Here is a 21,776-nt window from a genome sequence, read left to right on the forward strand (position 1 = left end):
CTTCCCTGGGCAGCCTGTTCCAAAGCTTGATCACCTCTCCGGGAAGAAGTTCTTTCCAATATCCATTCTAAACTTCCTCTGGTGCACCTTACACCATTTTCTCGTGTCCTATCACTTGTCACCTGAGAAAAGAGACTGACACTCTCCTCACTGCAACCTCCTTTCAGATCATTGCAAAGAGTGTTGAGATCTCCCCTCAGCCTCCTCTTCTCCAGACAGAACAACCTTAATTTTCTTAGTTGCTCTTTATAAGCCTTGTTTTCTGGTCCCTTCAACAGCTTCATTGTTCTTCTCTGCACATGCTCAAGCAAGTCAATGTCTTTCATGTAGCAAGGGGCCCAAAACTGAACACAATATTTGAGATGTGATCTAACCAGTGCCATGTATGAAGGGACAAACACTTCCCTAGTCACGCTGACCACACTACTTCTGATGCAGGGCAGTACAGAGTGTGATGATGTCTGAATGTCAATGATCACAGTTAGTAAGCTTCTCTCTGACCTGTCTTAAATTGCATTTGCCATGTTGGAGTCCCCACATTCTCTGACAATAGAATAGATAGAGGACAAAACAATTTGTGAAGTATCATTAAAGTATTTTGAATTAGGAATATAAAAATACTGAAGTATAAGCTATTAACAGCTAAATTTAGTTCAAGGCTGCCCCTAGTGCTAGAGAATGCTATTCTGAAATTAGCGTTATTTAGCAAGTGATGACAGAAGTCAGGTTCAAAACTAACAAAAGGAGGACGTTGAGTATACATTTGATAGTCTGTTTGTCAAAGATGTTGCATATGCAACAAGTTTCTAAGAGCTCAAGAAAGACTGAAAAAGTTAATGGTAGAGCAATCTGAAGGTTTAAACAAAGAGAAAACACATTTGGCGAGGACAGTCCAATAGCTGAAAACAGGTGCTTGAGCAAACATAATCTTGTTTATAAAATAATGCAGTCCCCACAGGAAAGACATAGTTCTGTTTGTGCTTAGATACAGCACAGTGGGCTACATGGGCCTTTGATCTGACCTTGTAAAGCCACTTATAAACTCCTGTGCTGCAGATTTTCTCCATCCAAGGCGGAAGAGAGATTTCAGCTAACACACATGAGAATATATAATGCAAAATGGAATAGAACTGATGGCATAAATATTAGCATGACAATAACAATCTCTGTAGCCTGAACAGCTTCAGAATGAGTTAAAAGAATATGTTGATTATTAGGTGTATGATATAAAATGTGAAAAAAAATCAGTTCTGCCAATATGAAGAGATATGCAGCTTCCCAGCATAAAAGATTGTCCTCTTCACTGGCTCTCACCAGTGAACCTTGATCACCATTGAGACCTTTCATAATCCCAGATAGCTGTGTATATCTCTAAGGAGATGACTTTAGAGAAGAGGGAAAAAAAAAAAAAAAAAGGCAAACTAGACTCTTCACAACTTATTAATTTTAATGACTGCAAAGGTTAATGGCATAAAACCAGCAGTTAAGACTTTAAAAAGGAAGTAAAACCAGAATTTCCTACGACATGCAAGCACAGAGCAATAATTAGGCACAACATTAACATATTCTCCACAAATAAACTACCACAAGTACTGTAAATGCCTCACCATGACAGACTCACCAAGTCTTAAATTTGCATTTGTATTACATTATATTGAGACAAATTAGATTTTAGACTTCTGTTCTGTTTTATACATCAAAGAACGAGTCCTTGGCTTTTCTCTGTAGCACAGTATAACCTTGATTATCTAGCTGTCGCATAAAGTCAATACCTTAAACCTTTGGATAATCTGTAATTTGGATAATTAGGAAACCAGAGAATAGTCTTTGAAGTTGTCTTGACATTTGGGTCAAATCTTCTGAGCAAAGGCTCAAAGCCTGCTGAATTCATTCCTGGCAATTAGAGAAACATGACTTCTCTCTTTTAGGACTGGCCTTCTCAGCTGGACTTTAGCAACTACAGAAGGAGAAGCCCAACAGAGGTGAAGAGGAGAAAGTCAAAGGCCAGATTACCCCTAGGGATCTGCCATTTGCACATCTTAGACGTTGATATGCTGCTGAAGTGGACGTGGGGAACAATCTGCAGGCTCTAATTTGATATTAATCACATATTCTTTTCTCATCCCTCTCCGTCCTTCATTTGAAGGATCAGAGTTCACCTTGCAGACCTTACAAAATCCATCTGAGAAAACATTTGGAAAATTGATCAGTAGTTCCCTTATCTGAAAGGGCTGCTGGATGAGTTCTGTATGAGTTGTGGTTTCTGATTAGAGAATGGCAAACACTGGAGTTACACTGAATGCCAGTGCTGAGCATCCTGTACTCCTGGTTATACACACCAGGGGCAGCCAGTTGTCAGACCAGCATGTTCCATAAACCCTGTGATCCACATAAACCATCTATATTTGTTTCTAGGACTGTTTGGCACTGCAGATTAGCCTGTGATGGAGGTTAATCATGTAATCTGACAGGCAGACTATTTGTCAATAAAACAAAAAGTTTTTCATTTGCTTACTAATACAAATAAAACTGCTTCTTTCCAGGCTTTTGTGATCTTTAATTTCATGTAAATGAACAAAAATAAGCCTATAAACATGACCAGGGCCAGCTTGCTTTAGGTGATTTTATTTTCAAGTATTCAAGGTAAAATGAGTTCTTGTCATGTGCTAATTTTGTGGAGCTAGAGACCAAGTAATGCAGTATCACTCTGTCTTGAGAGTTTGAAGAGAAGTATGTTAACATAACTAGGACTTGGAAATAAGCTCTAGAAATTGATTTATCCTGGCACTAATCAGGATGACTGGCTAGCTTCTTAGCTGATTGACTGAAACAAACATGAGATCACATGAAATGTATTAGGAAAGCAATAACCACAACACAGGAGTTTAGAAGAAATTTTAGTCCTGGAGATGGTCGTACTTGAAAAGGGTGATAGTCAAAAGACAGTGTGAAGGGTGTTTTTTAATATATGGCTTTTATTAGTTTCTTGAACCATAAATTATAAAGCAAGTCAGACATTGCAGTCAGGGACCTTCATTTTTAAAGGGATCAGAATAGTTTTAGCTACTGTGATCTCCCTTCTTTGAATATATTGACAAGAATCTTAATTCTATAAATGTATCTACACATAAATTTAACAAAATATCTGCTTTATTCAGACAGCTAATATAAGTTTCTATGATAGCCCAGGGAAATTTCATGAGTTAAATCATTACAAAATTATCTCACCTTTCTCTTATCGTAAGTCCCTTTAACCACACATACCTTACTTTGAGCTTAATATTTCTGTATTACCCTTACAATGCAAAAAAAAAACCTAACAAACAAAACAACAACAACAACAAAAACAAACAAAACACACCTGAAGGACCGCCTGTGATTAGATTACTGAGAAGTGCATGGTGTATGTACACGCATTTTGATTTCTTCAGCACTCTCTTCTCATGGCCTGGAAGGTCGCACAGTTCACTTTCACATCTTTAGAATGAAGGGGCTGGTAAGATCTGAACAGCTTGGCTTTCTTGTTAATCAGGTTAACAGGTTTTACTCCTCACAGTTATTGGTTCAGCCTTTGACCTTGCTGTACTACTGCTTACAAATCCATTATTCAATAAATAGCTTTAACAGTCTGACTTGGGTGCGCATAGAGCTTTCTGCAGGAAGATGTATCTCTATATGATCTAGCAAATCAACAGAGCAAATAAAATTGTATCACAGTGATGTCTGTTTGCCAGTCATTTATGGCAAGTTGTTTTTGAGATCGCTGTTATCTCTGTTGCCCTAATTAGTTCTCTGGGAATTAACTTTCATTTCTTCTGGAGCTGGAAAGCTCCAGAGGTTTTCTGCAATGACATTTCAATGTATAAAAAAACATTTGTTCTAAATGTTGCTTAAATTAATTATTTGGTTAACAATAGGAATAATTTAATGTCTTTATGGAATAAGAAATATATTTCCCCTAAATATCTAATAAAGGTCATTTTTTTTTCTGCTGAAATATTAATGTAGATGGATATTTTATATCACGTTTTCGTATGAAATAATCAATATTGCTGTCTCCTACAAATAAACCAAGAGCCAAAATTTTTATTTTAATGTATTAAAACATTAAAATAATACATTAATGCATTCTGCTATTAACTTCAGAGAAACTTGCTGGCAGGTGGGCAGATCCTGATTTTTTTTCCTGAGACATAAATTATCAAATTACTAGATTTGATTTTAATCCCAAGATGTATGTGATAAGGAGAAACTTGGCATAAAAGCTGGGTGCCAAGCCTCAGCTGAAAACTTCTGCCTTTTCTAAGAACCTATGAATTTAAGAATCCAGGATTAAGGAGGGAGTTAGAGAGGCCTAAATAGATCTAATACATTGTTATAAAACCATAGTCCAAGGCACATGACTCCCTCTGCTTCTGACAAGACTCCTTTCTCTACAGGCATGTCCTGAAGAGCAGCTACTAGCCAGGAAGGTCCAACAAAAGAGGTGCCTGCACCAAAGTTGCTGTGGAGGGCACTCCACCTTAGTCCCCCTTGCTAGTGATTTTTTTTCTGATGTGGTGAGGGAATGGTTGCCAATGCGAGTTCAGTTAATTTTTACACAGATAAGACTTGTGTTGTTTTCCCCCTTTCCTTCATATTACTATCTCCATGTGACTAAAAACATTAGGATTGATGCACAAAATACCATAAAAACAGTCTTGTAAAATATGAAGATAATTTGAACATTTGCAAAATCGGTCTTTCAAAATGTAAGGGTTCCTATCTGCTGATTACCTCTCCTTTTTTTCTTCCATTTCATTAATATTTCATTCATGCTGCACATTTTTTCACACTAGCTTGGGTACCTTTTGCACTGCACAGCTGGATACGAGAAGTTAACATTCAACCCAGCTGCCGAATGGCATGTGAGAAATATTTTCCAACACATTGAGTAAATGATTGATACTGGCAGCTGTCCAAAGCTCCATGCAGAAATTGTATCAAATTAGAATGATGATTAGTGTTCTGATTAAGATTTATTACCTTTATTCTACTTTATTAATTATTGTTTCTAAGTCATTTCCTTCAGGACATAATAATTAGCATACCTTCATGGAGGCACTTAAAAGGAAATTGTATAAAAATCACTGTTGATGGCACTGTTCATTTCAGGGGTACTTAACAATCCATGAATAGCTTTGTGAAACATCTGGCGATGATGGGTTACATGCTGTATAGCTTAGATGGCTCAGCATTAATTAGTACCACTAGAAAGGAGCTTACTCACAGGTACCCACTCACCTCTTCACAGTACTTCAGGTCAACTGATTTGCCATCACTGCGAACGCAGTCGAGCATTCGTGTCTTGATACCATTACCACAGACAGCCTTCTCACTGAGCTGACATGTGCTCCAGTCTGCAAATGAGGAATTCATTAGGGCAGTAGAAACTTTAGATAAGACTCATAATGATCCACTTTCCCATTTAATTCTAATTCCGATGTTCTAAAACAGTCCTCATGGACTTTTACACATGTAAATGCTCATGGAAGCCAGCTGCTACACATTTTTGGAAGTAGCCACTGTTACTACAAATGGAATGTACAATGATGTCATCCTGAAAAGTTCATATTTGGTTTGATCTGCATGGATTTTGCGAAAATCACAAAACAATAATAGAAATTAATTTCCTGCAGTTACAGCATGGACACTATACCCAAGTTGAAAAGTCTCCAGTAATATTTTGTCTAAATCAAATAAAGTATATCAGTTCTTAGCACAAGCCCCATGGCTCACTCTGGATAAGACTGGAAAGCTGAAAAATACGTCCTGTAAGGTGAATGGAACTCAGTCATAGTCCTAAACTGTCACTACATATGAAACCCAAATACCTGTCACATTGTAGTCATAGTGGTAGCAGTTTTTGTTCAAAGTGCAGACTTCTGTCTCAGTGGCAGGAGGGCAAGACTTTCCTTCATCTGGTTGTCTCAGCAATTCAGCTGACCTTTCACGAACATTGCTTCCATTGCATGGCTTGAAAGAGAAATCGGAAAGAGCGTTGATATTTCAGAACCCTGATGCCTTTTCAGGGTTCAGATGCAATATTGTAACAACCTTTCAAGTATCTTCACAAAATGAAAATGTAAAATAGTGGGCTCATGTTGTTGCCTATAAGAAAGTATTTCCTTGTTATTTCAGAGGGAATTTAGTCTGCTGTTTCACCTTAGTACCACCCAAGGTGAAATATACTCTAACTGGATAACACCTTGGTATTTTCCTAACTAGTTCATATTACACTAACAATGCTCTGACATTATCTCATTCATAAATTCCAGATGCTCACTTTCACTACAGTGCACCAGAGTCTGAATACTCAGAGGTCCTGAAACCTTTTATTTATTTATTTATTTTTATTTATTTATTTATTTTTTTACTTGGAGATTCCTCACAGAAAGGGAAGGGGAGACCCAGGATTATCTTTTTTGTGGTCAGTGTTAATCTACAGACATTGCTCTTTGTGGGATAGTGATGTTTTTAGTACATTGACTATACTCTCCTGCTACAGACGTTACCACAGCTAGACACAAGCTATAGTTCAAGCTATTCCACCACGCAGAACCTACCCTACACTGAAGAATGCCCATTTGTGACATTTTTATTTAGTAAGAGGTACTTTTTGGGAATAGCTTCACTGAATGAAAGATACTGGCACAGTTCATTTGCAACCAAATATCAATGATCCTAAAGACGACAGTAAATATAAATATTTACACATGTACTCACTGCTCAATTCAGCATCTTTGCACATTAATTCTTATATTTTTAAAGCATCTTTCTAAAACCATAAATGTTACGCAGAATGGTACACTTACCAAAAAACATCGAGACCATGATCCCCATTCAGACATGACACAATCTTCAGGACAAGGTAAGATACATTTTCTAGCACCAAGTGGCATCTCTTCAGGATCACACAGATAGTCCTCCACAGTGTCAGAAGGACCATCCACAGTGTTTAGCATGCACCTGGAAAAAAGAACTGCACATAAACTGCATTTGCCATGGATTTTGTACAATTACTATAAACCACAGGATTCTGAAGCTTTTTAACAGTTTGTCAGCATGTAATAATCAAGTAATTGAAGTAACAGAATTAGGTATTAATCTATGAATATTCAAGCAAAGCTGAAGAGACAAAAATAATCCTTGTTTTTACAGATGACTGCCATATGACAAAATGCACAGAATTTACACATTTCTTGTCAATTATTTTCTGAGAGTTTCTGGGTAAGTGATTTACTTGACGTTAACCTATTTACTAAGTCAGAATAATGTGAATCATGGATAGTTTAAAAATATTTTGAGAATGCTTCAACGAATAATTTCATATCTAAAAATATTAAAAATTTTATTGTATATTCTTAGTGTTAATCACTAATTTACAGCATGAGCATAAATTTCCTTCATGGAGTTCGTACTCTGATCCATTATGTGCTGATAAATGAAAATTTAGAGGTTTTTAGTCCCAGAGGGATGAAATCTTTATATTTCTTCATTTTTGATGACAATTTTGAAGTCTATTTTTCAGCAGAAATACTGATTAATTCTGATTTTTCATATTGGAGTATTTTGAATATAGGAATCTATTTAGATGCTATTGCGTGAGAAGAGTTGTGCAGTCCAATGTTGGTCAAGCAAATATTAAGACTAGGACCCTCTGGAAGTTAATCTTTAAACAAGAAATGGTGTTATCTTGAACAAAATCTAGTGAATGCGCCAGTTCCTATGTACTTGTGGGAGGAAAAAAGAGAACTTTTAGCAGTTCACTACATGTACTTTCAATTTGGGACCTTCAACATGGAATTCATCTTATACTTTATTATTCAAATATATAACCTCAAGTTGTGTGCCATGTTGCAGTTAGCTATAAAACAAAACAAACAAAACAATAACAAAAAAAAAAAAACAACAACCAAACAAACAAAAAAAAAACCACACTCAAAACCACAAATTCTACTGCTTTACCTGCTGTGTACCATACCATGTGAGACTAATCTTACTTAGACTTTGATTAGAGGTCTAGGATGATGAGCAAGCATACAAGATGCTTAGATCAGGTTCAACAGATCAGTAAACAATGGAAAATTTGTGGACTCTTATTTTATTTTATTCATTTTTGCCACTCCTTCCTGCAATAAGCATAATTATTATTCCTGAATGTATATGTACTTAGAAAATGGTGTTTTTTTTTTCCCCTAAATCATGGTTTCATATAGAAAGAGGGCCATTCAGAATTTAGAAAAGCACTAAAATTGTACATTTTATCATATAGATCATAGAAGTATCATATACTTTAGTTTATAAACTAGAAATTAAAGTCTGTATTCAAAATCAGTAGACCAAGTTCTACTACACTCACTGAAGGTTGCTGATTTATATGAGCCAAATGGACAAACTTAATGTTATAATCAGAATTACATCAAATTAAATACAGCCATGACTGAAAGTGAAGGTTCTTGAAATTGAAGGAGGAATGATATTGTTTTACCTGACTTTCCTTGTTTGAACACCTTCTCCACAGTTCTCTTTCAAGTCCACATTGGTCACCTTGCAGACACTCCAGGGCTCAGTAACCCATATGTACTGGCTGCAGTCACTGTGGCATGGCACTACCTCATATACCTGGAATATAAGCTGAGTGTCAGTTTTGTTGCATGCAAGCAAGATAAATATGCAATAGTGATCATGCTGAGATAGAAGAAGAAAAAAATTAATGTTCTTTTTTAATAAGAATAACAAATGTAATTTGGCATCTACAAAAGTTGCTAATATGGGGGCTGTAATAATAATACAGATAAAGTATTTGATACAAAGCCACAGGAACAAAAAAAAAAGTCAAAAGTTAAAAAATCATCCAATGACAGATTCCCTGATTTGCCTGATTTTCTCTAAACTCTTGCTGTATCATTTCTACCAGAAACATCAATATGATTTACACATAAACTCTGTTTTGTTTATTTATTTATGGTAAACTTTCCCTCTCTCTCTCTCTCTTTTTTTTTTTTTAAAGGAGAGGTGAGCTTAAGGTAAATGATATCAATATATATCAGCTCATTTCTACTCACCTCAAGTCATTCTAATATATTTTGTGTTCTAGCATTAGCATTATGCATATATTTGAATACAGACTTGAAATAGTATCTTGTTAATTTATATATGTTTTTCATACATTTTCTTAACGAGACATTACCAAAAAAAAAAAAAAAAAAGCAGATAATGTAAACAGTGGAGCACAATCAGGAAGCACATGTTAAGATACTGTCTATTTTAGAATTTCTTACCTGAGCCTGAAGAAAGTATCATCATGAACCCAAAAGAAAAATGAAAGATAAAAAAGAAAGAATGATTAGAGTGAAACATAGGTATTTAGATAGTATTCATTTAGTTTTTGTTACAGACAATATTCTATGACTTCAACTAAGACATTCTCTTGAATAAGTCTTTAATTTCTTTCCAGGACATTGTTTTGATGGAAAAAGGGCACTGATGGTTTGATAGTTTTTTAGTAAACCTGAAGTCACAAAAAAAAAAATCCCTGGAACAACAAATGTGCAGAAAATCTGATATATCACTACGTCTATGCCCAACAAAACCAGAATAGTCAGAACATTTGGGCTGTCTATGTAGCCATTAACTCAGATGTGAAGATCAGTGGTGTAAATGCATATTAAGCAAACTACCAGACTCAGTGCACAACTTGTAGTACCATGAGAAGTAGCACTGTGTTTATTCTTTTAAAGGATTTCCAAAATGAAAACATGGAAGCCTTAGTTTAGGGAAATGTCTGTATACATCTCACATTGATAAGTGAAATATGTAAGAAATGAGAATTCTTCTTATAATAATAAGAAGAAATACTTAAAACCTGCATATTCATCAGCTCTCCCAGTAACATAAACATTGGATTTCTTGCCAGAAAGCCAAAGCAGATCTGTATATTGCATTACATATATTTAGTCATGTTACTTGGACCCTACCTGCATTCTGTAACTATGACTGCAGGCCATGACAGTTGGTTAGCACAAGGATTGCATCTGCTGGATAATGGAGCAAATAATGCCTGAAGCCAGGGATTCACTTATCCTTGTTATTTCCTCTAACAACCTCAGATTAGCCTCTTCAATTGCAATCCTATGAAAGTCATCAATAGAATCCTATAAGAATCCTGACTATAGTATTATTGTAATTATGATGACTTTTAGCCTAGTGAAGCAGGTAGAAATCAAGCTGCATTCAGCTGGAGGGTGGTTTGGGAGCCACCCTAGCATGTGTGGCCCAGGAGTGGACTGGAGAACACAGGCTACATGAGATATCTAGCGTTCACTGTGTTCAGCCCCCACCAAAATACAGATGTCAGCCCTGACATCAGGTTGAGTAACCTGCTCTTAAAATTTGACAGACATCTTAAGCACTTTATTCCCATGTTCCACTAGCCTTACCTTTAAAAACTTTTCCCAAGGCTTAACCCAAATCTGTTTGCAGCAGTCAAAGCCTACTGCTTTTTATCCTATCCACGATGGCCATGGAAAATGGATTATTTCCTCCTCCTTTGCAACAGCCTTTTATGTACATGCTTGCAGACTGCCTGCATGTTCTCTCCAGTCTTCTCTTCTGTGGGCCAGACTACATGTTGCAGTCTTTCCTCAGAGGCTGAATTCTTAGATCCCTGCCTACGAGTGTAGCCCCTCTGTACATCATCTCCCATGTTTTTGAGCCAGCAAAGACATAGTCTAACCATTATGTTTTGTATGTGTGCAAGTAAACATGTTATATATATACACATATATATAAAACTATATTATATTTAATAATTGAAATAAATATTCTGTAGCATCACTAATTTTCCAAATGAATGAATAGTGGATCAGATTTGGATTAATTAATTAACTGACAGTTCCCTGGTCATTAGGATGCAGGCATATTCTCCTCCGCACATTTCTGAGATGTCCCGACTTAATAATTGACGGTGAATGTATTTAAAATTGAAAGATATAGCCTCTAAAATTTTTGACATTACTACATTATCTGCAGGACTCCCTTCTCATGAAGTACTGTATTTCAATTTCATTTTACAATAATTACATTTTGAATCATCTGTTATTGTTAAGCACCAAGTAACATTGCAACAACAGATTCGAGTTAAAGTACCAGTAGAGGGCAATGGTGTTGCATATGAGAGGCAAAATCACCTTCGATGCAGAAAAGATACTAGGCTATTATGTACTATACGAATATTAAAGGGAAAAGACTATTGCATAGACAATGATTTGTTCCTATTGAAATACATTCTTACTATTTAAAAACATTTTTACACGCTAACCAAAATCCAGCAACCTTTCTCCTAGTTTCTTTTCTGTTAAAGTCGATCACAAACTTAGTTTATTAGTTGTAGTTTAACACTTATTATTTTCTAAATTAGAAATAATTACATTCCCTAAAGTAAAAAATTAGATCAACGAGCCATTTCAGTCTATGCCAGCAAAATGTCAATAGGATAATATTAAGTACATGCATTTTATTCAAATGTCAATTGACAGCACACTTTTTTCCAATCTTTGAATATTTACAAAGAAGATCATGTGGTTGTTCAATATGTCTTGGTAAAGTGAATTAAATTCAATGGTAATATTAATATAAATCAACTTTGAAAAGCGTAAGTTAATTGAAAAGGTAGTGTTTTTCTTTCTAAAGCTCTTCAAGCAAACAGGAGCAAAAACAAGCTTCAGAGGTTTAACTTGGATTAATGCTAACTTGGTCCCACAGACTAAATGTTCATTACTGCTCAAAGCACTCCCGGTGTGCTCTGGGATCACGTCTCCTGGCTTAGTTTCATTTGAAGAGTTTTGCGCAGCCTGACTGTGCTGTACTGGAAAATCAAGCGTGGTTAGTGGGACAACTGGGATATTGAGTGCAGAAGCACACTCCTCACTGGAACTGCAAGTACGAGTGCTAGTGTAGCTGGAAGGTCAAGCTCCAGCTTGATTAAAACACCCTAAACGATACTGAGACAACACTCAGAGTGTTTGTGAAGTTTTTATTATTTTTCTGATCTAAGATGGTTGAAGAACATCACTAAGAATCTTAGCAGTTTTTGCATCTGTAATCAGACATTCTTTAACCATTGTAAGAGAATATCTCCAGAAATTTGGTTGCCACAATCTGCATTTAAGATTGTTTTACTGTCTCCAATCTACGCTTCAGATAATGTGCTAAACTCTTGCAGAGGATTAAACAGTGAAAGCAGATCCTACATGTACACTGACTGAGGAAATTTAAGCCATCTCCTTCTGTCTGCATCTGCATCATGCTGTGTAGTTTTTCTGCATCAATACCTGATACAGTTGAAAGGGTTACCTGAGGTACGGAAAAAGCTATATCAATAATATGTTAATATGAATAACATTACCTGATTGACGTGATCTAGCTTGGGACAGGGTCTTCCACCATTGTAGGGTTTTTCACGGAGCCATTTAGACCGAACTTTTACCCCACTCCCACATGATTTACTACAGCGAGACCAATTGGACCATTCGCTGAGCTTGCAGTCTGAGGGACATGGAATAATACAGGCTTCCTCAATATAACCTGCATGAATGGAAAAGAAAGTAAAATCTCTTCAGTATGTCACTCTGCCACTTCTCCCTGAAGCCCTCGTCTAGTTCATTTAGATTGTCCAAAGTTTGACTTGACAGGACTGTGCAAATAGAGAGATTTCTTCATCATTAGGGCTAAATTAAATTCTGCAGAAAATTGACACGTATAGGTGGAGACTGTGATAGAATAACAGCTGAGCATCCTCATTCTTATCTGATTATGATTCACATTCACCAGATTTCAGCACTCAAACTTTCTGACAGCCACAGTGTAATTGACACTAAACCATCTCATTTTATCATTCTTATACCACAAAAACAATACTCTTTTGAATTAAAAATATTTAATTAAAAGCTCCTTCCATCACTGAATACAGTAAGTCAATTGTAGTTATACATAAAAAATCCAACTGAATCAAAAGATATGCATCTTATCAGCCTGGAGTGAGGGAACTTAACACCTTGTGACCTTTCTAAGGCTAGAAAAAGAGAGTGGCCTGCCACGTTAATGATCTGCCGATTAACAACCATCTGCCCCCAGTAGCACACTGAATAATAGCCCTGAATAGAAATGCAGCTGTTTGGTTTGGATAAGTCATCAGTCCTGAGAGGTTGGAAAGGGGTAGGACATGGTCTGCAGGGAGTAACATGAAGCCTCAATTCACTGAGCAAGTGAAAATGTCTTTCTTTCAAAGCAACATATGCCATAGCTCTACGATGTGTGCCATTTATGCCAATATTTAAGACAGAAGCTGTAAGACCTCAGAGAATAAGCTGGCCTTCACTACATTTTTACTACAACTATATCCTAAACCTATATGAACTCTCCCCTCCCCTTTCCTGTATCAGTTCTTGAACATATTTACTGTTGACAAATGCTAACTTTAAAGATTAAAAAGATCAGTGCATTCAGAAATTAATTAAAATCTTTGATGAACACAGTTGCAAAATTAATACATACATGGGTAAGATCACTTTCAAATGATTGGCATAGTTTCAAATGTTTCTCACATATCCTGATTTTTTTTTTTTTATCTTGAAAGCAAGCACTGTCATTTTCATCACAGCTGGTGTTAGCATCTTTATGTTCTTAACCTGTACTTCTCTGTAAAGTTATTCTGTCTCTTCTGAAAGCAGCCAATATCAAACAATCACATGTAATGTAAAAAATCAAAACACTTAAAAGATTTCTTTTCTGTATACCTATTTCTAACTGCTTCCACCAATTTGTGTTAAACACAAAAACATAAGAGTTATTTTTGTTAAACATACAGTAATATTTGGAATATTTTATAGCCAAATTCAGATAATGGTTTTATTCCAGATAGCTCTCCTCTGTTTGGAAATTTTACATAGTTATATAAATATACAGAGCACATCTTGAATTTGAGTACCGCAGAACTACTGTTCATTAAATGTATCTTCCTTAATATGGCTAGAATGCTATTAGCTGGAATTACAAGCATGTTCATTAAATATTCCTCATAATTTGATTGACCACCTCAGTGATATTGTATGAAAGGTACACTGTTTTAGACAAAATATATTTTTGGAGATCGTATCCTTGTGTACCAGAGGAGGTCACATAGACTGCCCTGCAGTAGTAGATGTAAAATTGATTACATTTCATCTTACCCAACACCTCTGACTTAGTCAGAAATCAGATGTACCTGATCTCAAAGCACTTTTCTACACTGAACTTTGACTTCATAAATATCAAACTCTATCCTCACCAAAAATGAGCATTCAACAAGTCTTCTTAAATGCTATACAAAATCATCTGTACATACCATTAACAAAATAATGAATGAAAATTTACAATAACAGCAAAGTTAAAAGAAACAACTAAAAGAAAAAAAAAAGTTATTTACTGTCTCATGGAACTCTCAGAAGAGTTTACTGTTTATAAGTTTGCTTGAGATTCTGATAAGCCACAGTTTCTTTCAACATAACTTCTCTCTTTTTTTTTTTTTTTTTTTTAAGCTGGAAAAGCCTGTCTCCTATAACACAATTATGCCATTTCACATTCATTAAATTTCTGTCTCTGTAATTAATGTCTGGAAGAACAAATTAAAGCTGCTTTAAATATATTGTACACCCTTAAGTAGGGAACTTTGACAAGTACAGGCTGATTCAGGAAAACTTTGTTTTAAAGATTTGCCATAAACCTCTGAGATATTTTAAACTTTAATTTAAATTAAAAGCTATGCTAATAGCTTTTTAAAAGCTATTTTAATCCATCTCAAAGAGATCTTCACAGTCTGTCACAGTCATATAAGATCTAAGATATCACTGTATTTTGGGACTTGGATAACTACGCCTATCAAATGGAGCCTGTGTGGGACATACATAACTAAAATTATTGACAAATTATAAACTATTTTGTTTTATTTTCTTTCAGTTGATCCAAACAACATTTTAATTAACTGTAGTTCAACTGATGCTACAAAATAGCAAATGGAACCATACCATCACAGTGAACGACAGTTTGGGCTCAAAGGGTTATAGCAAAGGGGTTACATCTGGCTGGTGACCAGTCACTAGTGGGGTTCCCCAGGGCTCCATTTTAGGGATAGTTTTCTTCAATGAATGATCTGGATGTAGGGTTTGAACACACACTAAGTAAGTTGGTGGATGTAACTACATTAGGAAGATCTGATGACTGTCTCCACTGTAGAGAGATCTTGACAGTGTAGAGCGCTGTGTAATCATCAAGTGTATGAAATTTAACAAGAACAAGTTCTTGTTTAACAAGTGTTGGTTGATGGTATAATCCTTGATTATGCCTAAAAATCCATGATGAGAGACTGGAGAAAAACCCTGCAGAAAGGGGTCTGGGGCTGCTGGTTGATAGCAAGTTGAATATGAGCCAGCAGTGTGCCCTGGCAGCCAAAAGGGGCAACCGTATCCTGGGATGCATCAGACACAGCATTGCTAGCAGGTCAAGTGAAGAGATTGCCCTTCTCTGCTCTGTGTTCCTGCGGCCTCACCTCAGTTAATATGTGTGGTTTTGGGCTCCACAACATAAGGACATAAAACTATTAGAGAGCATCCAAAGGAAGGTTATGAAGATGGCAAAAGGTCTAGAGGAGAAGACATATGAGGAGTAGCTGAGGTCCCTGTTCATTCAGCCTGGAGGAGACCAAAGGGATTCCTCAAAGGGAGTCCTAAAGCTTCCTCACAAGGGACAGGTGCTGATAATCTCTTTGAACTGGTGACCAGGGATAGGGCCCAAGGGAATGTCATGAAGCTGCAACAGGAGAGGTTCAGGGTGAATGTTATGGAAAGGTTCTTCACTGAGAGAATGGCTGGGCGCTGGAATAGGAAGCAGCAGGCCTGCCAAATTTCAAGAAGCATTTATACAACACTCTCAAACATGTGGTTTGATTTTTGGGTAGTCCTGTGTGGATCTAGGAGTTGAAGTCGATGATCCTTGTCAATGATCCCTTCCAACTTAGGATATTCTATCATTCTATGATAGTCAAAACAACAAAGGAGACACAAGAGAAGAGAGAGGCTAAGGAGGAATGGAAGAAAGGGTAAAAAAAAAAAAAAAAGAAAAAAAAAAGACAAGGGAAAGGAAGAGAAAAATAAATGGCTTAAAAACAGTCAAGAGAACAGTAAAGAGATACATTACATAGGAAGAGAAAAAGAAAGGGGGGAAAAGAAATAGACATCCTGCGAAAAGCAATACCTTGGTGATGCACAAACAGAATGCAATGCCCTCAAGAGCCTACTAAGGTAATCTCCTGACCAGAGAGAAACCATTAAAAATATTCCCACGATAAGAAACAGAAGGGCAAGGGAAATAATAAAAAGACTGTAGCATATAATTTGGTTTCTGTAGGTGATTAATGTGCAGAATGAAAATGACAAGACCCTTGTTGTATCTGACATTAAAAAAATTTTGGCATATTAATTTCTTGGCATATTTTCTTCCTCTCAGGCGCCTCGCTATTTCAACTTCACTCAAAAGTCTATTTAGCATTTAGCTGTGCCACTGGACTCCCTTGGAAGCTAGGCAGAAGCAGACTTCAAATTGCTTGCACATATTTCCCTAACCAAGAAAGATATCTGGATTTTAAAAGTTACTTGTTGCAAATGACAGATCCCATTCCATTCTAATGCCACTATTGAGAAACTGCTTCAGAGAAGCATTTCATCACCTCAGACACCTTTCTGTGCATCTGATGTCAACAGATCTTAAAAATTCAGGATGATTAAGGATTATAATCTCCAGAAATTCATAGCAATCACCCTGAGAATCAAAGAAAGCAGATGTTCATGAACTTTGAAAAATAATATGCTTTTTTGTTGTTGTTCTGTTTTTATTATATTTCAGTTCCTTTCATATTTGTAAAGTTTGCCTATGCTGTAAACATTTTAGCAAGTGAGAAGAAGGCATACTGAGATATAGGACAATTACACTGAAAACACAGAAACATAAAAAACAAAGATTATATGCACATGAGACTGGTGATGCGGTACATAGCTTCTGATTTGAAAAAGACGTGAATGGGCCTTTTTTCAATTTTCAGTCTTGTTTCCACTGATTTAATCATCCTTGAAAGAGTGCCCCTTGTGCTAGACATTGTAAATGCTTATTAAAGAAACAGTTCACTAAAGCCCGGGGATGGACCGGATGTCAGCATGGTGGAATATCACACCATTATATCACATGTACAGAGTATGTAATACAACTACAGCAAGTGGCATGCTAGCACGTTGAGGTTTAAAGAACAAGTAAGAAATTACTGAAGCAGAAATATGATAGATACAGAGAAAAGGAAATAGAATGACAGCAGCAAAGTGGATGTGAAGAAAAATGGGAAAGGAAAGTAATAAAATTAGAGAGGGACAGTGAAATAGCAAGCCAACACTGTAAGACTAAAGATAAGTTCACTGGACATCAGCGTGTCATGTTTTGCCTGCTGGTTTTCCTCCTCCTGACAGAAAACACTGCACACTGCCTGCAGCTCTTCCTTCTCTTCACAACATACAAGCATTGTTGAAGAGATGAGATCTTGGGATACTCTGGTACAGAGCCTTGTGTCAACAAGGTCCCAAAGGGTATGGGAAAGAGACGTCCATCTCCTAAGGTCTATTCTTTTTCCCACTGCAGTTATTTCTCAATTATTTCAGCTCTTTATCAGCTGGACTTCACCAGGCTGTGAAATGAGCAGTTGTCTTTTGTGAATGAGATTGTGGCTATTCTATCATTAAATATTTATTACTGAACCATGAGTTAACAAATGCCTTAAACTACTACATGTATGAATTGAAATCATTATTAAGGAAAGGTTTACTGTCCATTGCTAATTGGCTATAAAATCTGGACTCCTAGAACAAAGTAATTAATAGATGTGATGGATAATGTATAATGGAGGACTTTAATGGACTTCGTGCTTAGCCTAATGACCAAGCAGGTTAAATAGGTGGATATAAGATTCCAGTTTTTCCCCCACAAACTGCACCTTCAATGTATAAGAACAGACCCACTACTTGGGTTGAAGGGTGCAGACATAAAGAGCATTTTAATGTTTACATGAACTCTTTTGTCCTTAGGACTGACAAGAGTTCTACTGCTTTTATGAATAAAATGTCATGTTATGTTTCCAAGAAAAAAACGCAGTCAGAGTAATAGCTATATTCTTAAACATATTTTTTTCAAGGAAATACAAAGTCCTAGGATCTCATCTTCCAGGATAAACAAAATAAAACAAAACAACAATTCTTTGTATTTCACCTGTAACAAAATATATATGTCTTTCTTGAGAATATTAATACTTCTGCCTAGCCATGGAAAAATAGATGGGACTCCAAATGTGTGTGTGTTTTTTTTTTTCTTTGTCCCTCCCCTCCCACCCCCCCAGCACTGTCCATCAAAGGCTCAAAATCTGAGAGCAATTGTTAATACTTAACCCTATTCTTCATCTGCAGTTCTGTCTCTGCTGAACCAAACACAGGTCTTTGGGTTGATGGGTTACTGCCTCATGACTGATGTGCCATTGACAGAGCAGACGTGATGGCACCATAGTGCAGAGGCCTATGCTAGTGCAGGGCAGCAGGCACAACAGTGTATTCCAAGAGAATACAGAATAGGATGGACAAATATGGCATCTATTATATATAAATAAAAAATAAAAATAAAAAATCTTAGAAGAGATACAGGCTACGAAATAGCAAAGTATCCTAATACCACTTTGAGAACATAAGCCCATTATCATACCGTATTAGAAAGTCCTATGGGAAATACATCTAATTTAGAATAAACACTCAACAGAAAATCTCAGTTAAATTTTAACACTGTCATCATTTGTTGGTAAATTTGCATGACTTTAGGTTAGAATACCGAAAGTGTAAAAGAAGATTTTTAAGAAGTCCTAATACAAATAGATACAGCAAGTTCTAATTGTTATCTTAGACAATGCAGACACTTACAACCTATGAGAGTTTATTTTATCATGCACACAAGCAATTAAATACAAAATTCCTCGATTCACATTGATACTCCCAGCAGCTGTTGTAAAAGTATTCACTGATACGCAGATACTCCTCTCTAATCCCCTGCCTTGTAGCCATGGAGGGCTTTGTAGAGTCAGCACAAATCAATGCATCTCATTTAATTAATGCTAAAGGGGGAAATAATCTCACACTAATAAGGCAGCAGACAAACTATCCTGGACTGGTTGACTGTGCCTAAGGTCTTAGCAGTAAACTGACATGAATTAAGAAGGGTAACACGACCTATATAAAAACACTGCATCTGTCTGTCATGCTACTGTGTTGCCTTTGCTATACACATACACAACCACATCCCAGCTTATGTGGGTCATGATTTACAATTGGTACGATGGAGGAAAACTAAGTATTGTAAACAGTATAGTTCATAAGCATGACAGTGGTGTGCGTTTGATTTTGGTGTCATGAAAATTCCAAGATACACTTTAAAGGGACCATGAAGAGACTCTGTTTTGATTTTTTTTTTCACAAAGACGTCAGAACAGATTGTTGGCAGATACCTGTCATTACCCACAGAGCTCTAGTATAGTAGTGATGACAAGGATAAAGCTATGAAACCTGCTGTTTTTCTGATGGGAAAAATCAACAGCCTTAGACGTGAGTATCAAGTGAACTGTGTGTTTTAATATTTCTCCAGTAAAATTACCTAGGTAGTAATAAAACAAAGAAGAAACCAAAGAAAGGGCAGTTCATACATCCTCCATCAAGAAAAACAGGTAAACAACAGGTCAGTTAACATTTTGATCTGACACTGCCACATTTGCTGAAGAGACTCAGCTCTTAGCTCCTGCCCACATATTGCAGAACTGATATGGCTGAAAAATAACAAAGGCAGAATACTTTAAATGGCTGCTGAATGGTATTTACTTATTTATCAATAAATGTAGCTTAAGTTTGGAAAGAAAAAGGAATGAAAAATCAAAATATTAGGCATATATAATGCTGGAAACAAACAAACAAACAAACAAAAACCCACCAGATAAAAACAAAATAAGAAAAATCATCTTTTCATTCTGCAGCTGAAACTTAAGTCTATTTACAGCTGTTAGTTTAGGATTTGTTCTGAAGTACTTGTTAAGCTACTGAAATCTAAGGACCCTATTTGGAAGGACTCTGCCCCTGTCCCTCCAGTGTTCACACCTAGCAGTAACAACAGATCTAACCACACTTTGCCTTTCTTTATTTTATAGTTACAGGCACTCCAGAGTTACTGAGAAACCCATTCATACTTGTGATTTTGTAGCTACACTTAAAATTGTGAATGTTATTGCATGAATCCTCTTACAAAATTAGGGGCCTTCCTTGTGTTGCACCCTTCCTTTAGTTCCTTGGTTTCTTTGAAACTGTTAGTTACCACTTCTCAGATATTTTGAAATTAGATGTGTCAAGCAGTAAAAAGAGCTCTGAAGTATTTACTCTTCTGTTCCTGTTCACCTTTTCTTTTCTGAGGAAGTCAACTGAACTGTGATTAGAAACACACATTTTTCAAAACAAACAGCTTATGAAATTTTTGGCATTGCACAGTAGGTCTGTCTTCTGATTCCTCTCACTCAAAACAGCATGACTGGTAACAAAAACCTATTCATGGCTTCATAAATTTACCCGGCAGTATTTACATAAAACTTTTGACAGTCTTACAATTTGAGTTTGTGTTATTTCAGTATATCACATGACATATTCCATGATATATTAATAACATCAGTGTGGGTATAGCTTGCCCTTCTTGTCAGATTTAGAGGATGTTGTCACAAATTAAGAAGTACAATTACCCCCATTTCCTACCGCATAGTGTCATGAGATAACAGAAGTAAAAGTTGGGCACTACACAAAAAAACGTTTCCCTTAAATAATCACCTTGATTTCTTTTCTAGTCCAAGCTAATTTGCAAAATCATACCCCATTTGTGACTACATACTGTACTACTTGGAAAAGAAATAAAAAATTCACAAAAACTAACAGTAAAACAGGTATCTGAACAAAGCAGACAACATAGCAGACAAACCTTACTCTACCTTGAGCTAGGTATAAAATTAGTGAAAAATTCAGTGCTACCATTTCCACAGGGAAATAAGCTACTATGTTAGAATTTACAAAAATAAACCAAGCAGACTTGAGTTATGAGACCTGTCAAGTTTAGCTTGAAAAACTAAAAGCAGATTGATGGGAAGTTACAAGGCACTTTTATTTGCTAGCAGGTGAGATAACCATTGTGATACCACAGAAGTCCCTTGTTGATTTGCCATAATATAGCTTTTACATTTGTTCTTAAAGACAAAAACATATAGCACACTGAAATCTAGAGATGATGCCAAACTGAAGAACTGTCATATAGCAAAGGCATGAAAACAGCAAGAAAAACATCATAAATACTAGCAAGATATAAAGTAAGATTTAACTGGCAAAACAGCAGCTTATACATGTTCAGGAAAATAAAAACAAATCATTGGAACATAATCCATGAATACAAAGCAGATATTCAGAAAAGGCAGCAAACATACACTGAAAATAGATTGAAACATCTATATCATCTGTTCTAGACCCTTTGTAACTGCAAAAGTATGCTAAACCTTGAAAAATGCTGGAGGCAAAAAATAAATTAGATAAGTCTTAGAAATAGTC

General features: G+C 36.1%; 1 protein-coding gene across 1 annotated transcript in view; it reads right to left on the reverse strand.

The window, feature by feature from the left end:
- THSD7A (thrombospondin type 1 domain containing 7A) overlaps positions 1–21,776 on the reverse strand; it is a 281,816-nt gene that overhangs the window by 19,365 nt on the left and 240,675 nt on the right. The window contains exons 16-21 of the mRNA XM_068674047.1: positions 12,449–12,627; positions 9,324–9,329; positions 8,531–8,664; positions 6,855–7,008; positions 5,874–6,015; positions 5,284–5,399 (exon numbers count right to left, since the gene is read on the reverse strand). Of these exons, the coding sequence (XP_068530148.1) occupies positions 5,284–5,399; positions 5,874–6,015; positions 6,855–7,008; positions 8,531–8,664; positions 9,324–9,329; positions 12,449–12,627 (731 nt within the window). The remainder of the gene's footprint in view (positions 1–5,283; positions 5,400–5,873; positions 6,016–6,854; positions 7,009–8,530; positions 8,665–9,323; positions 9,330–12,448; positions 12,628–21,776) is intronic.

Source organism: Anas acuta, chromosome 2 (genome assembly GCF_963932015.1).
Source record: "Anas acuta chromosome 2, bAnaAcu1.1, whole genome shotgun sequence".
NCBI lineage: Eukaryota > Metazoa > Chordata > Aves > Anseriformes > Anatidae > Anas > Anas acuta.